We start from the raw sequence: 17107 nt of genomic DNA, 5'->3' as shown, positions 1-17107 counted from the left end.
AGAGGTAGGTTTGGGCAGGAGAGTGAGAGAGGAAGCTCTGAGCCTCTCCTGCCGGCCCCCCTCTGCCTTTCTTGGCCCGGAAGGTACTTGTTTCACCGAGTGTCATTTTCTCCAGGGTCCCCGCCTTTTCTGCACACGTCATCGTGAGCTCTGCGAAGGGGCCCCTGTCTCTGACCCTCTTGAAATCAGTCAAGCCCAGAGCCTGACCCACAAAAGGCGCTCAATAAAATCTTACTAATAGGTAAAAAAAAAAAAAAAATAGGAGATAATATTCCAGTTAGGTTTTGAAGGATGAGTAGAAGTTTGCCAGGGGGAAGAAAGGAAGTGAATTCTAGGCAGGAGCTACTTATTCCTTTAAGGGTCCTCCTTAGACCTGGTTCCATTTGTTCTCCAAGTCATAATAACGATGGTCAATGTTTATGGGCCAAGATACTAGTCAAAGCTCTTTTACTTGTATTTTCTCATCTAATCCTGACAACCTTACAAAGTAGAAAATGTTACCCTAGTAGGAGGTAGAGCTGGTATACAGAACTGGATGGGTTCTTTATAAATAAATGATGCATTATTTTCCTCTGGAGGTGGCTGTTTGTTCCTGACACTTGGGCTTCTTTAGCCCATCCGTTCCGGTTTTCATCAATTTGAGTAATAGTTACTGAGCATCTGCCGTGGGCCCTGCACAGAGAAGGGAACACATCAGCCAAGTACACAAATAAACAAGTCCAATAATGACAGCCTGTGTTAAATGCTCCAAAGGAAAGAAGTGAGATGATGTGATGGAGGGTAGCTGGGAGGGGGTGGAGCTGAGGACACACTAGGTAACCATGGGCAGAGCCTCTGGAGGATAAGAAGAAATCAGAACCAAGAAAAGCCAGGAAGGGTTCAAAGCTGAGGGAACAGCAAGTACAAGGTCCCAGCAGTTGGAATATATTTAGAGGAAAGTAAAGACCAATGTGGGTGGAGATGAAGGGACTCAGGGTGGGGGTGAGGCTGAGGATGGAGTGGGTAAGGGCGGAGAGGGGACAGTGAGGGCGAGGGCTGTGGGTTTGAGTGTAGGGAGGAGGGTGCGAGGTGAGAGTGGTGTTGTGGAGGTGATGGTGCTCAGCTTGACACTCTAGACTAGAGACTGCAGGAGTCCAGGGAAGGGTGAGGCTGCACACACAGACTGGGGAGGTCGTGTTTAAGGGCATGAGTCCAGGGCATGCAAAAGGTCAAGTGCAGATAAAGGTGAGAGGAGCTCTGTGCCCTGTGGCTCTTTCTTGAGCCCAGGGAGGAGGAAGGAGCAGCAAGGAGACACAGAAGGAGCAGCCAGGGAGGTGGGAGGAGACCTGTGGCTTCCTATGCTAACAGAAGCCTGAGGTGCTGGGGGCTCCCTGGGAAGAAGGGTCATCAAGGAGGCGGGAGTGACCTGTGGCTTCCGATGCTAACAGAAGCAGGAAGAGGAGGAGCGAGACCCGCCCCCAGTGCTTACCAGGGGGATGTCACCAGTGACCTCGATGGGACTAGGGCTTCAACTATGAATTTGGGGGACACAAACTTTGAGTCCATAGTAAAGAGAGAAAGGGGGTGGTAATTGACAGGAAACGTTGGGAGTTGAGAGATTGCTTTTTCTGTTTTAAGATGGGAGATTTTCTCAATCTTTTTTTGGGGGATGGGGAGATAATTAGGTTTTTATTTATTTATTAATTCAAAGGAGGTACTGAGGATTGAACCCAGACCTCGTGCATGCTAAGCACGCGCTCTACCACTGAACTATACCCTCCCCGCTAAGATGGGAGATTTTAAAAAATGGTTACATGCTGATGGAGAAAATCCAGAAGAAAGGATACATAGATGATTTCATGGGGTGGGGGGCAAGGACTGTTGGAGTGATGTCCTCAAGTAGACCGAAGTATGCGAGATGAATGCCCTTATGTCAGGGTTGACCTCAGGTGGGGGCAAGGACCCATTTTCCATAGTAACAGGAGGGAAGGCTGAGTTGGGTAAAGATGTTGCTCGACGCTTAGATGTGAAGGTGGGAGTGTCTGAAAATTCTCTTTGGATTACTTCTATGTTTTCAAAAAAAAGAGTAATGGAAGTCATCAGCTAAGAGGGAGGTTTTGGGGCAAGGGGCTGGCAATCTGATCAGAGGTGGGAAATAGTCATGTAGAGGATTGTCAGGAAGCCCCAAGGCTTGGTCAGAGTTAGGAGACGTATCTGTCGGGGGAACGCACACTAAAGATTGTTAACTAGGTGCAAGACTTGTATCCTAGGTGACTTGAGGGGTGAAATAAGAACCGTAGCTACTGCAGGCAGGAAGCTGCTGCCACTACTAGGTTGGTTTTATTAAAATGTAGAAGCTTGAAGGAGGGGGCCCAGGAAACTGATATCTTGTGGAGGAGGTGTTGCTCAGCTGGGGCTCGTGTCTCTGGGGAGAAGAAAAAGAGGCTGGTTCTACAAGTGTTGGAATAACTGCAGACTGGATTCAATGGCTGTTTCTGGAATGTTGCAAGTGGTACTACCAGGATAAAGACTCAGGAGTAGGTGACAGCAACAGAGCAGGAACAAGCAGAAAGGAAACAAAGAAGTCTCTTCCTTCTCCAGTCTTCCCTCTGAGCCCATTGAAAGGGACCCAGGCAGGGGCAGCTGGCAAAGCAGAAATGTGGTTTGTAGTCAAGAATAGCAGGGTGGGCTTGCAGCTTGGTCAGCTGGCAGAGTAACCCTGAGGGTAAACCTACACCAGTCAGCATTGTTTTCTTCCACCATGATAAGCCAGGATTGGGCTTCTACTAGGAGAATACGTGGCAGCCAGGTAAAGAGAGTAGAGGGTGTGTGTAACTGCGTGATTACAACTCAGGACCCTGGAATGGAAATGCTAAGGACACGAGGGGGTGAGAGTGAGTGAAAGTGATCCAGTCCATGGACTATAGGTCTGGGGATGAAGGACCTTACCACTCAACTTCGGTCCATGGGCCAGCAGAAGCAGCAGCATCTCCTGGGAGCTTTTGAGAAATGCAGAATCTCCAGCCACTGAGACCCACTGAATTGGAATCTGCATTTTAACGAGAGTCCCAAGTGATTCCTGGGATGCCAGTTTGAGAAGGGCTGGCAGAAGAGATTTTGGAACTGGGAAACTATTCGGCATGAACAGGAAAGCTAGGAGGTGGTGATTGGAGGGTAGGCGGCTTGAACTTGAGGTTGTGAAGAGTGTATCTGCAGCAAAGAGGGCTAGAGCACCTGGGCACCAGCTTTCTGGTTGGGCTCTTTGGATAGAAAGAAGCCAAGTGCGCTCGGGCATTAAGACCCAGGGGCCAGAAGGGCCTCACTTCCCCAAATTAGCAGGTTCAACTCCCATCCCACTAGCTGGAAACTTATGTTTTATTGAGTTTCCTTATTTATTTTTTCTTTCTAAGACTTTCAAATGTAGAGAGAACCCCTTTATTTTTCTTTGGGCTCGTCCATTCTGGCTCCCCCCCTCCGATCATTCACAGTGGGACAGGCCACCCGGCCTCCTTCCTCCCCCTGGAATCCTCTGGGCGGGTGAGAGGGCGGGTTTTGCATTCAGGCAAAATAATCGCTTCGCGAGCGTACAGAACAGGGCGAAATGGTGGAGACCGAGGGGGCGTGGCAGAGCGATTGGTACGGTCTGAGCCGGGCGTGCTCTGCGCGCTGCGGGCTCTTTGCGTCTGCGTAGTTCACTCACCTCCCTTTCTGCCTCCGCTGCCGCCATGGCGCCTGTGGTTAGTATGACTCCGCGTGAGGCCTCGGCTCTGCGAGAGGCACGTGGGCCTCGCCGGCCGGGCCCCTACCTGGCTCGCGCTGGACGGCGCTGTGCAGCGTCCTGCTGGGGCCGGGCTAGCAGGCCGGCCTGCCGGAGAGGGCCCGGGAAGCTGCTGGGCCCCGCATGATGTGGGCGGAGAAGGCCGCGGCCCGAGGCCCGAGAGGGAGACCGGGGGGCTCTCGGAGGCCGCGGCTTGGGCTCGAGCCCCTGCCTGCGGCTCTCGGGGAGCTGGGGCTCCGAGGCTGCAGCCTGGACTGGTCAGCGGCCCTTGGAGCCCGGCGGGCGTGAGGCAGCCAAGGCCTGGGCCCAGTTACCTGGGCGGAGGGCGGGTGAAGAGGGGACCTGCCACCCTCGGCGACCGCGCATCCGGAAAGCCTACGACCGGGATTCCGGGACCAGAGGAAAGGTCCACGGAAGCTGGCCTGGCCGGCCTGTTTTCAGAGAGAGGCTCGGGTTTGAGGGCCCTGTAGTGTCTCCGGAGGAAGTTAGATCTTCAGGGCGCAGCTCTCCAGACCCTTTTTGGTGTGGGACGAGGGCCCAGTTCATTCTCTCTCAGCCAGGCTAGGACTGTGTTGTGCGGCGTCCTCATGTCACTCTGGCTGCGGGTTGCTCTCCTTCCACGTTACGTGGAGAAAGTTTTCTTGTCCTCTGTTGTTGGGACACCGCTGTTAAAATTTTCGGCTCACCTCTTTCTGTCTGGGTGGGCTTTTAAGGCTTCTAGGCGTTTGTATGGTTTTGGTTTAAAACCACGATGGGCGGTTTTGAGCCCATCGCGGGCAGGTCTTTTACTTGCTGATTGTGTATTTCCGGGGCTAGATCTTAAAGCAGCCCTTTTGATCTTTACTAAGAAGAAATGTGTTTAAGAAGAAAAAAATGAGTGATTTTTTAGGAAGCTAAATGCTTGAAAAGTCGATGAAATTAATACGAGTTTTAGGTGAGCTTCTTTTTTGAACATGAAAGGAGGTATAAGATGTGTTCTTGGAAAGGTCTTTTTAGATTCTGAAAGGCTTTTTAAGTTGCAGATAACAGGTAAGTTGGTTGTACCAATGCTTTTTTTTTTAAAATGGTGTTGGAGTTTGTAGAGTGACAAGATTAATATAAGCTGCTTTGTGAGTAAAGGAACCAGAATCTTGTAGGATGTGCGCAGACTGATTTTAAAGTGCTAATTCATGGATTAAACCAGTCAAAAGGCTGACAGTGGTGTTGTAATTAGAATCTAAGTTTTAGCTTTACCCTGGTCTCAGCTAGGGTAGATGTGTTGCTAAGATGTGCAGTTCTTGTCGTTGTTCTGAGAAGGCAGGTGAGACAGGATTAAGGGAGAATTGCTTAGCGATCAGGACCCTAGTCTGGAGAGTTAGGATAAGGGTCGACTTCAGATTAAAATTGTTTTAGGTTTGCAAGGCAGTTGTGTGCTGTGCCCTAATCCTGGAATAAAACAAATGAGTATTTCTTGAAACTTCATTTTGGAAGTTCTAGGGCAAATAAAAAGAAATGTTTGTGTTATTGTAGGTCATAAGCTAACAGACCTTCATGCCCAGAGAGATTGGGGAGGCTGGAAAATGTCAATGGGTCAGGAGTGCTGGAATGACTTCCCCTTCAAAAGGGCATGACCCCCGGCCCTGAGCTTGAGTGTCATCCCTCCTCCACCCCAGGGTAGAGCATGGCTCTTGGCGCCCTCACAAGGCAGCACACTTGCTTGACTTTTGCATTTGTGTGCACTTTCACAACTAGTATTTTTGCTTCTGTTAATTTTGGGTTTTTTTTTTTTTTTGGACTAGTTATGCCTTCATCTCTGTTATCATTTGTATACTCTCTTAGAAAAAGCTTGTGGCGAAGGGGGGCAAAAAAAAGAAGCAGGTTCTGAAGTTTACCCTGGACTGCACCCACCCTGTAGAAGATGGAATCATGGATGCTGCCAACTTTGTAAGTTACACCCTTGATGCCACTCGGGACCATAATGAACCATTTGAGATCCTGCTGAGAAAACCTCCATACTGGAGCACGTTTCTGTTTTCGGGCTCAGGCTCCTCTGCAGTTCTGGCTCTACTGTTTGACCCTGGAGCTTGGTCTAGTTCTTGGTTTCTAAACCTTGCTGTCTCTGAGTGTGTAGCAGTTGTGGGGAGTAAATGAGATGGGCTCCAGCATGCCCGTGTCAGAGAACTACCTCCTTTTCCTCTTCTCCTTTAGTTTCCAAAAATGATTTTACGTAAACGTTACCAGGAAACAGGCAAACTTCCTTGGATCCTGCATCTCCTTTGCACTTGGGTGTGTTTAAGCATAAACTGTGGGGCCTAAGCTCAGGGACAGGGGGCTGCCTCTGCCCTGGCTTTGGGACCTTGGACAGGTGGCAGCATCTCCTCAAGCTTTCTGTTTTATTAAGCATCAGAGCCTCAGTGTTCCTGTGAAAAGATCCTGCTTGCTGATATATTGTAATTGGAGCTTGGTTCTTTTCAGACCTTGCTCTGTACCGGTTTTTTTGCCCTCTTACTGGCCCCATTCCTCCATATGCCTTTATTTCACATAAATCTAGAAAAATTAACTTCATTGCCACCCTTTGACTCTGCAACTTGGTTTTGGCATTTTACTCTTTTCCTCTCCAGTAGCCAAGCTTGGGGAATTGAGGCTTGCTGTGAAGAAGCCTACGTTTATATTTTCTCTTCAGTCTCCAGAAGGTCAGCTACGCTAAGATAACATCATTACAGCAAGAATAGTTTTCAAATAAAAAAGGCGAAAAGCTCAGCCCACAGCCCCTGCTTACAGAGTGTGGAGCTGGAGTGGCCTGTGGCTCACTGCCCTGGGGTCGATGCCTTTTTGGGTCCCTGTCCTGCGGGAAGTCCCTCGGTCGGTTCCTTAGTTCCTTCTCTATCCACTGACTTCTTGCTTTTCTCTGTGGCCTCTTGTCCCTCCTAGCCCTTGTGGCTCCTTCCAGTTTGTGTCTGGGGTGGCGCTGTTCTGGCGTTGTTTCCTCCCTTCCAACATACTCACTGGGGGTGTGGCTGTCTTCCTCCTAGATGCCTCCTTAGGGTAGAAAACACGAGCCGTTTATGAATCTAAGATGCAAAAGTCAAGGTTTCTGACCTGATCCCTCTTTACCCCATCATCAGTTAAAATACTGTTGTGGAGTTTTTAACTAGAGGATTGTAGGAGTTTGGAGCTGAAAGGGAGTTCATATCTCAATAGTGAGAAAACCACAGAGCCCTCCTTTTCAGACAAAGACCCCTGAATCCCATGCAGGTGAATGACTGGCCCAGGCTTCAACTGAGGTTTGCCGAGAGCCCACCTCTGGGCTTCTGGGCCACTGCCCCTTCTGTTTGGTGACGGTGCACACGGCCCCTCACCAGATCTGTAAATGTTTTGGTTGCTGTATGGTTTTGTCCCTTCTGCGGCGTTGAAGACATACTTTCTCTCATCACACAGAGGCCAGTACTCCATACTCCTTAGGTCCAGAATTGCCTGCAGCTTTGGTTGCCTGTATCTTGTAAGCGTGGGCCCGGGTTCCCTGTCTGCTCTTCACCCTTGGCCCACGAGTCAGAGCCTCCACATAGCAGAGGCTCCCTTGGCTGTGTTTGGAGGCAGCCAGGTATGTTCATGCTGGGATGTTTTCATGCCACAGGTGTAAACAGCTGGCTAGCACCGTTTTCTAATTGCTGTTCCTAGATTTCAGACCTTTTGCTGATAGCTAAAGATTTGCTCTTTTTTTTTTTTTTTGACTAAACATTTAAAGAACTACATTTGCTAGAGTTAGGAGTTTAAAAAAATAAAATGTTCTGCTGCTGAGATGGGTGAACTGGTCACCTCACTAATTGGTCAATTTGACGATTTCTACAGGAGCAGTTTCTACAGGAGAGAATCAAAGTGAATGGAAAAGCTGGGAATCTCGGTGGAGGAGTTGTAACAATCGAGAGAAGCAAAAGCAAGATTACTGTAACTTCCGAGGTGCCTTTTTCCAAAAGGTATGGCAAAGAGATGAGTGTTACTTGCCTGAATCCCAGCACTGATTCCCACCCTCACCCCCGCCAGAAATGTTGCTCCCCGTAATTTGCTTTGTGGTTGTGCCTGTTAACTTCTGGGACAGTGTCCAGTGCAAGGAGGTGGTGAGTGAATGAATAAATGGTATTATGGTAGTTAAAAGTAATCAACTTTTGATAGTTTTTACATGTTGTTTTTCACAGGCTACAATATTTCAAGCAGTAAAGATGCTAAAACATGCTTAGACTACTCTTAAAAGTGAAGATACTGCTTCCTTTGCCTCTAGATCACATTGGGGAGCTTTCATTTTTAAATCTATGTATTTTTTCCCTGTAAATGCTACTGTAATTAGATGAGGAATCTGAAATCTCAGTTTAGGCTGAAGCCACTCCGTTTAATTCCTGTGGGCCCATTTTTTTCCCTATGTCAGAGATACCAGTTCATTGCTCTGCTGTGTTCGTTGTGTTTTTTGTTTTGAGGATGGGGTTAAAGCACTTCAAGTCTGTAAAGAATTGGACATGTTTAAATCTAGCTCCTAGCCCAGAGCCTGGCATATTCTTAGGAGCTTTTAATCAGACTGAACCAGGTAGTGGGAAATTTGAAGTTGTGCTGGATAAGTTGGCTATAGTTAAGTCTTGGCTTTTATTTTTGACTAAGTCAGTCGAGGGATGACTTTAAAGCTGAATGAGCTATTCCTGTCCTGCTGGCTGAGTTTGAAGGCAGTTTGATGGAATGGGAGTTGGGGCAGCTGCAGGGCCCCCGGGGCGCCCCGCCGGGCGTCCGCGGAGCCGGCGGGAGGAATCTAGCTTTTCTTTGACCTGTTTCCAGTTTTCCCAACCTGGTGTAAGAATGTCTCCTAAACACCCATCTTCCTTCAGTTTTCACATATTTTCTGTGCTTTGCCCAGGAGAGAAGGGAAGGAGCTCATCCGTTAGAGCTTTATTTTTGAAACATTCAAGGAGTCCCTGAGCCAGAACGGTTTCTTGCCGCTGACTGCTGCGCTTTTCCCCTAGCTCCCCCCACACTCTGTTGCCTCGCTTTTGAATTAACCGCCTCATCGGAATACAGTATAGGAGAAATAATAAATTAAAAAATAATAATACTTTTTAGATGAAATGACCAAATTATTTTCATGTAGGGAAAAGCGTGTAGAACTGAACCGAGATCTTTACATCTTTGTGAAGATTGTTTTGTTGGTGTAAATTTCTTGGACGTGTTTAGTCTGTTGATTTGTTAACATGAGTCTTGCTAACGTGCCAGTTTGCCACGCATCTCATTTAGTCCTTGTACCAGTTTGAAGAGATGGTAAGTATCAGGAGCCCTGATTTATAGAGGGAGAAACTGAGGTCTGGAAAGGTTAACTTGCCCAGCAGTGGGTTTGCTTGGCCTTCTATTCCCTCTTAATGGCTTTGGGAAGGTCCCAGAATAGATGAACTTAGGGCCTCATAAGCAAATGGGTGGGAGAAGAAACAGGATTGCAGGCTTTACGTTGAGCACAGGAGCCCTTCGTGGCTGGTACATGAGCAGTTTTCTGACAGCAGCGGGCTGTGGGGACTGGCTCGCACCCAGGCTTAGGCAGCAAGTGGCAGATGGAGAAGGAAAGCCAAGTGCTCTCACTGCAGAGCTGGAGCCAGGGCAGGTGCGAGAGGGGCGCTGGGGGTGAGCTCCCATGGCAGGAGTGAGTTTGTGTGACGCAGCCCTAAGCAGTGGTCCCAGTAGCCTGAACCACCTAAAAGGGAGGTTGGAATTAATGAGGTGACATGTGGGAAGTACTTGGAACTCGTTGGAAATCCAGCGATTTCTCAATAAAAGGTATTAAGATTGTGTGCTTAATTGTCAAGTTACTGCCTCGATCTCTTTCTCTGGTGGTCACTAAAAACTGTTTTATAGGTTATGGCTGTTTAATGCACAGCGATTACACCTTCTTATCTGTTCTCATTTTTCTGGTCAGTTCAGATGAAATGTGGCTGATGTTTATTCTGATCAGAGCACTGGCTGGGCATATTTGCCTTATCTTTGCCATTTTTGAACGATGGGAAGACGCCTTGGATGGGAAGACACCTTGAATTGTAGTGATTTTGAATGGGGGTTTCAGAAAAGTTAAAAGTGTTTCAGAACGTAAGGTGGTCTTGTGTCCAGTGGAGTTCTGAAGTGTTCTTTCTCTGCAGGTATCTGAAATATCTCACCAAAAAGTATTTGAAGAAGAATAACCTGCGTGATTGGTTGCGTGTAGTTGCTAACAGCAAAGAGAGTTACGAATTGCGTTACTTCCAGATTAATCAAGATGAAGAAGAGGAGGAAGATGAGGATTAAAACAATTATCTGGAATATTTTGTATGAATTATTGAATAAAACTTAGGAACCAAAATGGTGGTTTTCCTTGTATCTCTGCAGTGTGGACTGAACAGAAAATCAGAAAGCATAGCAAGAGGGCTTCACTTGGGCTGCCACTCACTCACTTGTAATTAGACTTTTTTTTCTACTTGAAGATTTCAATTCTTGTGGTAGTAATGCCAAAAATAGATGGGTAAGACTCCTTCGAGGGAACTGACTGCTATTTGACATTGAGCATGTGGATGAGGATGCGGAGATGTCAGTTCAGTTAGTCACTATTTTACACCAAAAAGGGTGAGTCAGTTTCATCCGGTACTTTTCTCAAAGATTCAGGAATGCAAACATGGAAACTCCTCATTCACTGAAAGCAGAACCAGTGACTTGTTTCCGAGTTCTCTTCCTTTGGGAAAATGGCAGTCAATAAAATGCAGGGTTCTGGGGCGTTTGTCTTGATCTTGTGGTTACAAATTACTTTTTTCTGTTTTGCAATTACTCTTGATGCACACAATTACTATGTATGTTAATCCTTTTTCTTCCTGTAGGCGTGTGGTCCTCTGGCGTTGCTGTGTGTTCTTCTACCCCTCAGGAAAGGGTCCCAAGACCAATTGTAAAAACCCCAGGTTTTCAATTAAGTAGAAGTCTATGAAATAGGAATTTGTAAACAATCATTGTTTCTGCAATTCTTTGCGCCAAACTGTCACTTTGACCCCCAGCAGGGGGAGCTGGAGATGCAGAACTTCCCGGGGTGGGCATCTGAGGCGCCCCAGGATCGGGATTGGAAATCTTTATGCCCCAGCTCTGGAGTCTTTCCACAGGGGCAGGTGTGAAGAGAGGAGATTGGGAGACAGTTCGTGCTGAAGAGGCAGAAGCGCTGAGATGCCCTGGGAGTAGTTGCTCCTGTGCCATTTAGGCCTTGGCTGGGCTTGGTGTCAAAACTCATTCTACAAACTGGCATTAAGCAGGACTGAACTGAAAGGGGTGTTCCTGTGAGATACTGGGGGTTCTGTTGCTATGTGTGCCGAGGCTAGAGATGTGTGAAGGGTTATTAACGAGGTTGTAAAGATCTAATTGTTGCTGACAGAAAATCAAGAGACATTGAAAAGAGACCCTGATGCCTTATGGTGCCCTTCTGAAAATTCTGCAGAAATGTCTATTGTCTCAAGACAACGGTGTGTCAAATTCATGGTTTTCAAGAGCTTGCCTGCAGCTCATTTCCATCTGAGATTCTTGTGCTCTTGCTAGTTGCTTAGCTGGAAGTTAAACGTACCTGGGCTCCAATGTAACATTTGGTGCTCCTTGGATTGAATTTAACATGTTGAGGCTTTGCAATTTCATTTGTGGTAAAGGCTCTAGCATTTTCTATTTCTATGCAAATTTCTTGAAGCAGAATTGTTTGCATGTTTCTCTGCCTTCAGAGAAGGCAGAGTTTCTTTCAAATTTAACTGAGGCATCAGTTGCTCTTTGGTGCTCTCCCTTACCATGATTAACTTTGTTAGCAAGTTTGTGACTTGGGTTTGCAAATTCTACTGTTTGTTTATTGATGTACCCTTGTAGTAATTCTTAGTTTAGTTGTTAAAAAAAAAAATTAACTCTGGGCTGAAATTAGCATATAAGTTTTTTTTTCCAATACACCCAGATTTTAAAACTTGTAATAAAATGGAAACTCATTGGTTTTTTCTATGCCTTTTTGAACTCTTGTAATTGAGTTTTGATCACATTTTATATTAAAGTGGCTAACACATGGCTACTATTGTGCAAGGCTTTTTTTTTTTTAAGGATTGGCATGTTAATCTGTTTAGCAGCAAAAATTTGGTGGTTTGTCCTCACTGATTAATGGCTGTACGAACAATGACCTTGGACTTCAATTAAGTCTGACAAGAACACGAGTCTTATTCCCATTTTCTTACCTTAGTTCTGCTGCTGAGCCTCAGTGAGAGTCTGGGGTGACCGTAACAGACTCTCCATGTAGAATTTCTTCAGACCAGAGCCTAGAGAGTAACTTGGCAAACAAATGACTTGTTCTGCCGGGGGACGTGCAGTGTGAACTTGAACTATGTTGCCCCCGTTATAACAGCTGTGTCTGAGCCACACTTTAGCCCAATTTCCTTTTCACTGTCTTGCTCTCTCCTGCCTCATGACTCACCTGCCTGATCAAGGCACAGGAACAGATTGGGTTGTGGAGAGTTTCAAGCTGAGATTTAAGTTCATGGAAGTAGTGAAATGGGAAGTGAGTACAGATTTGTTCTCAGCTGACTCCCACCTCCAACACCACCTCACCCTTGCTGTGATCAACACCATCTCTCACCTACAGGCTTCATTTTGTTGTTTCCCTTTCAAAAGCCTCAGCCACCCCTTCTGTGGCTCTTCAGTGGTGAAGGTGCGCTTTTCTGAGTAGCGCCCTCGTGGCGCTCGGGAAGAGAGCTGCGTGTTGAAATAGAGCAGTCCTAGCTGGCCAGTGCCGAGTGCAGATGTTCAGAAACATGGGTATGTCGCAAACCAGGGAAGCAGGAGGCTTTGATCATACCAACTGTGTTTTAAGACAATTGGTCAGAATTACAGAATGTTTTGGAGTACTGAGACATCAGCCTTTTTAGGGGTCACTTGATATCCTGGATGGTGAGCCAGACCCCAGTATGGTGATAACGGTCCCCTGGTCAGTCACTGATGCCCTTGGGAGCCTGGGAGCTGGCTTTGGCAGCCTGTTCTCATCTCTCTCTCGTTGCCTGGCCCTGCCTGTGACTTAGCCCCAGCTTCTCAAGGCGGTAAACCAAACCCTGTGCCGGCCCCTCATGAGGGGGGCCCACCCCCTAAGTGGGACCCTGACAAGAGACAACTACAGATTTGGCACTACCAAGGGGGACAGGCCTCTGGTAACCGTGGACAGAGACAAAGTATTGTTTAAAGTTTTGATTTGGAATTGTCACTGAGGTATGGTTAGAGGCTCTGATCAGCACATACGAGAATCTTGTCCCCTGAAACTACGATCATGACAACAGGCTTGTTCCTGGAACTGCAGAGTTTATTGAATGTTCACCTTTTTAGGGTAGTGCTTTTAACATCAGTCGTTTTTTGGTCCATTGTTATTAAAATGCACATTTAATAGTTGAATCAGAACTCCCCTCTAAATATTACTGGAGCTTTCCAGTCAGAAGCCCAATTGTTTCTGCCACTCCAGATTTGTTTTGCTCTGTTCTTGGTCATTAAGTAACATTACCCGGCTGCGTCCCTCACGAGAACATGGAAGAACAAGGGCAGAGAGAGGATTATGAGTGATGAACATCTCGACTCTAATTTGTTGCCAAATTAAGCAGTTGGAACAGTTCTTCCTTGAATGAAGTCTTGACTCTCAACCTCATCTTGGGAACTGGAGCCAAGGTTCATGGTGCATGGGTGTGTGTGTGTGTAGGGGGTCTTCCCGGTGATGGGAAACACTGTAGGTCAAAATTCCTCTAAAGTGGGACAGGGAAGCTGTGAGTGTCCTGACCTCATCCCATCCGGGGGTGGTTGGGGGCAAGGCTGGTGACTAAGGGGATGGGCAGTTTGGGGGCGCTTAGGGTTCTTTCCTGGATGGTTTACATTCAGGAAGACAGGTGGTCTGGAAAGAGGAAGGCAGTCTTGCCAGGGCAAAGGCAGGCCTGCCAAAGCATTGGTGGCTGGGGCTCCCCCAGTAAGACGCCCAGGAGGTGAAATACAGCCTCAGACCAGGAGGAGCCCTTGCTTTCTTAGCCGCCTCCCGACCAGCTGCTTTTCCCTTTGCCCTTGCAGGCCGCCTGCCCAGAGCAGATTCAGCATCTCTCTTGGTGTGGCTTAAAACTGATCCAGGAGACGAAGGGATTCCCAGCACCCTGCACTTTATCCAGGAGGCTGGACACTCCTGCCCTCGCCGGGGAATGAATGAAGAGGAGTTTTGGTTTGGGGCTTGCTTTTAATTGATTAGGTCAGAAGGGCTAGGAAAAATGTGCCACACATCTTTGAGCTTTCTCCAGGCCATCCATCGCCTTCAGGTCACTGCTTGGACTCACTGTGGATTGGGTTGTGGCCACCTCTCCAAGAGGTCTTGCACTGGGGGTCCTTGTCAAGCACCCACAACTCCCCTGGTTCCTCAAGGAAAGGAAGAGCCCTCCTGGTGATGCCAGTGGCACGGGTACTGGTGAATGCCCACCTGGATGGAGCAGGTGCTCAGCCAAGACCAGAGGGGTGGGAACTAGAGAGGAGACCTCCCGGCTGCTTTGGACTTCCCAAGTCAGGTGGAGCCTGTGGGATCCCGGCGACGACTGGGTGTCCAGTGGGTACCCCTAAACGTGTCTGACCCCAGGCAGTGCAGTGAGGGTGCTCTCTCTACTGGCTCTTCTAGGGTTAGGCTGCCAGCCGCCCTGCCCACCACTGAAACTTTTGCGTTTCTAGAGTAGCTTTAAGGCTTGCTGCAGCAGAGACTGGAGGCGCTCATTTAAAATTCCAGTCTTGCTCCCAAGGGCTTTGGCCTCCATCTTCACCTTTAACAACCGAGGGCTGGTGGCGCGGCTCTTTCCCGCTCCGCGACAGGTGTCGCTTCTGAGCGAGAGTTTTGGGCACAGAGAACGAAGATCCGTATCACCCCCGGGGGCCTGGATGTGTTTATAAAGGGGGCCCCGCCGGGAGGGGCGTTTTGGAAGAGGGCACGTGGGCAGTGGGAGCGGGGTGCGATGAGGTGAGGGCGGAGCCAGTCCGCACGGATTTTCCTGAAGGAATCTGACTCGCTCTCTACAGAGCGACCCTTCCCCAAGTAGGGAACGCACTTTTCTTCTAATCCTCTTTTGGAAACGGGGTTAGAAGCATGTTGCGGCTGGAGCCGGTGCGGGGCGACGAGGGTCTTGGTGCGTGTGAGTGGAGTGCTGGGACTCGCTGCCCGCTGCCCCGGAGACCCCGCCTCTGCTCACTTGGGGACCCGGGGGCCTAGGGCCTTCCCGGGCTGGGGAGGCGGCAGCAGCGGGCAGTGTGCGGGGTGCGCGGGCCGGGGTTCCCCTGCCTTCGGCTGGGCCCGGCCCGCCCAAGTCCCAGCAGCCCGCTTGGCCGTCGGGTCCCCGGGCGCGCGGGAGCCTCGACGGCTCCCCCTGCCGGAACGCCCTGTCCTCACCCCGCACCCGGAGGCTCAGGACTAGTCCCCCCAACTTGTTCTCCGCTGTTAACTAGTCGCGCTGCCGGAACGATGGGATGGGGTTGCCACAGCAACCAGACTGGACGTCACAATCCGGGCATGTGTGCCGCCCCCCCTCGCCGTGCCGCCGGCGCTGCCGCCGCCACCTCGGCCGGCTGCGGGACTCCGGCTGCGGGGCGCGGTGGGCGGACCAGCCCGGGCTTTGCGGGGAGCAAGGCGACGGCGGCCAAGAGGAAGGGGGTCGAGACGGGGGGGTGGAGGTTTGGGGGGGTGGGGGGACAGGCGGCCGCCATCTTCTCGCCGAGGCCGCCTCGCCCGCCGCGCGCGCCTGTCCGGCAGCGCACGGGTTAAGGCTGGCACCGCGCCCGGCGGGAGGGGGGGGCGCCCACCTCCCCTCCCCCCCGCGCCGGGCATGCGGGGCCCGCTGGGCACTGAGGAGGAGCTGCCGCGGCTGTTCGCCGACGAGATGGAGAACGAGGACGAGATGTCAGGTGAGCGGGGCGCTGGCTGCGCCCTGGGCCAGGGCGGCGAGGGGCGCGGAGAACCGCGGGCCCCCGGAGCCGGACCTCGCGGGCGGCGCTGGCGGCGCGCGGGAGGAGGCGCGGGGCTGCGGGCTGCGCTCCCGCCCTGCTGCCGCCGCGCGGCCAAGGGCGCGGGGCTGGGCGAGCGCTGGGGCGCGGCGCGCGGCGCGCGGGCCGCCAAGGGCGGGCGCCATCGGGGCCACCCGGGCCGCGGCGCGGGCGGAGGACGGCGGGGGGCCTGCGCCGGGCGCCCGAAGCGAGGAGGGGGTGCGGCGCCGCGAGGGTCAGCCCGCGTGCCCTTGAAGGGGGCGGAATCGCTTTCGGTTGATGATGCCGCGCATCCCGCGCTCTCGCCCCGCGCCGCGAACCCCTGGCATTGCGGGGGCTGGCGGGACCTCATACCCGGCCCCAGCCTATCCGCCCCAGGGTGGGCTGGGTGCGGCCCGGAGCCGGGCGAGGACCGGACGTGCTAGGGGACCCGGCGAGCGCCCTGGCTGGGGTGGCTTCCCTCCAGGCTCACGAGGGCTCCAGGCTGAGGCGCGCGGGCTCGGACTCCCGCTCCCCTTCCCCGGCCGCTGGGTGCCGTGACTGCCAAACACTTTGCCTGGGCCGCCGGCGTCGTCCTGGCGCGCCCTAGCGCCGGCCGGCGTCTCCAGCCCACGGTCGCCCGGGTAGTGGCGTTCCCAGCCCACCCTGCTTTGGCTCCAGGCCTGACTCCCAGGGCCACCGCCCCTGCCCTTCCATACGTCTCAGAATTCAGCATAAACAGGGCTTGTGCGTCAGGGGTAACCTCGCAGGATCGTTCTTTAGTTAACTGCTCACCGTTTGTTTGGGACAGTTCACCTCCTGGCGCAGCTGGGCAGGGCCTCACCCTGTCAACCAGCCGTCCTCCTTCCCTTCCGGGGGGCTCTGCTACTTCTCAGCTTCCCCTCGCCAAGTCAGTGGCCCCTCCTGGGCTCCTGAGAGACTTGTGGGAGGGGCAGGAGCCCTCCCTGACCCTGGAGTGTGCTGCCTGGCCCCAGGAGTCCCTTCCAGGGAGGGGAGAATATTCCACAGATTGGCACCTCAGTTTCTGTGCGCAGGAGGTGAGAAGGGGAGGGCCTGGGGGCGGCAGCTCGGGCTGCTCAGCCTCTTCCTAGTTAGGGGATTCCCACCAGGTGGCCACGCCCACTGGGGGGGTCCTCCCTCACTCTCAACTTGTTTGCTTGCTTTAATCACTGTGGCTGGGGCCTTATCGTGCCTTTCAGACAGTTTGGCCAAGTTTGCAAAGCGCCTGCTGGGGTGAAGGAAGTGGGGGTGAGGTGGCTCCACGTGAGCGGTGTTGCTTGGATAATAGTTGACTGTTACATCCTGGAGTCCAGGGAATTAAGCCCATTTCCCAGAAGGGAACAT

General features: G+C 51.1%; 2 protein-coding genes across 2 annotated transcripts in view; both read left to right on the top strand.

The window, feature by feature from the left end:
- Positions 1–3660: 3660 nt before the first annotated feature.
- RPL22 (ribosomal protein L22) lies at positions 3661–10094 on the top strand. Its single transcript, XM_006177862.3, has 4 exons — positions 3661–3716; positions 5576–5680; positions 7586–7710; positions 9895–10094. Exons 1-4 carry the CDS (start codon positions 3705–3707, stop codon positions 10037–10039), a joined length of 387 nt encoding a protein of 128 aa, XP_006177924.1. The 5' UTR covers positions 3661–3704; the 3' UTR covers positions 10040–10094.
- A 5383-nt stretch (positions 10095–15477) lies between these two features.
- The window catches only part of CHD5 (chromodomain helicase DNA binding protein 5), a 57768-nt gene continuing 56138 nt past the window's right edge, over positions 15478–17107 (top strand). Inside the window, 1 exon segment of the mRNA XM_032495044.1 lies at positions 15478–15685. Coding sequence (XP_032350935.1) covers positions 15607–15685 — 79 coding nt within the window. The 5' untranslated portion in view covers positions 15478–15606.

Source organism: Camelus ferus, chromosome 13, assembly GCF_009834535.1.
Source record: "Camelus ferus isolate YT-003-E chromosome 13, BCGSAC_Cfer_1.0, whole genome shotgun sequence".
NCBI lineage: Eukaryota > Metazoa > Chordata > Mammalia > Artiodactyla > Camelidae > Camelus > Camelus ferus.
Note: the sequence above shows the minus strand (reverse complement) of the source record. Positions and strands in the feature narration are given on the sequence as shown.

Coding starts and splice junctions, on each gene's coding strand:
- RPL22 (XM_006177862.3), top strand. Junction 5,681..7,585: donor TCATGGATGCTGCCAACTTT/GTAAGTTACACC, acceptor CGATTTCTACAG/GAGCAGTTTCTACAGGAGAG. Junction 7,711..9,894: donor GAGGTGCCTTTTTCCAAAAG/GTATGGCAAAGA, acceptor CTTTCTCTGCAG/GTATCTGAAATATCTCACCA.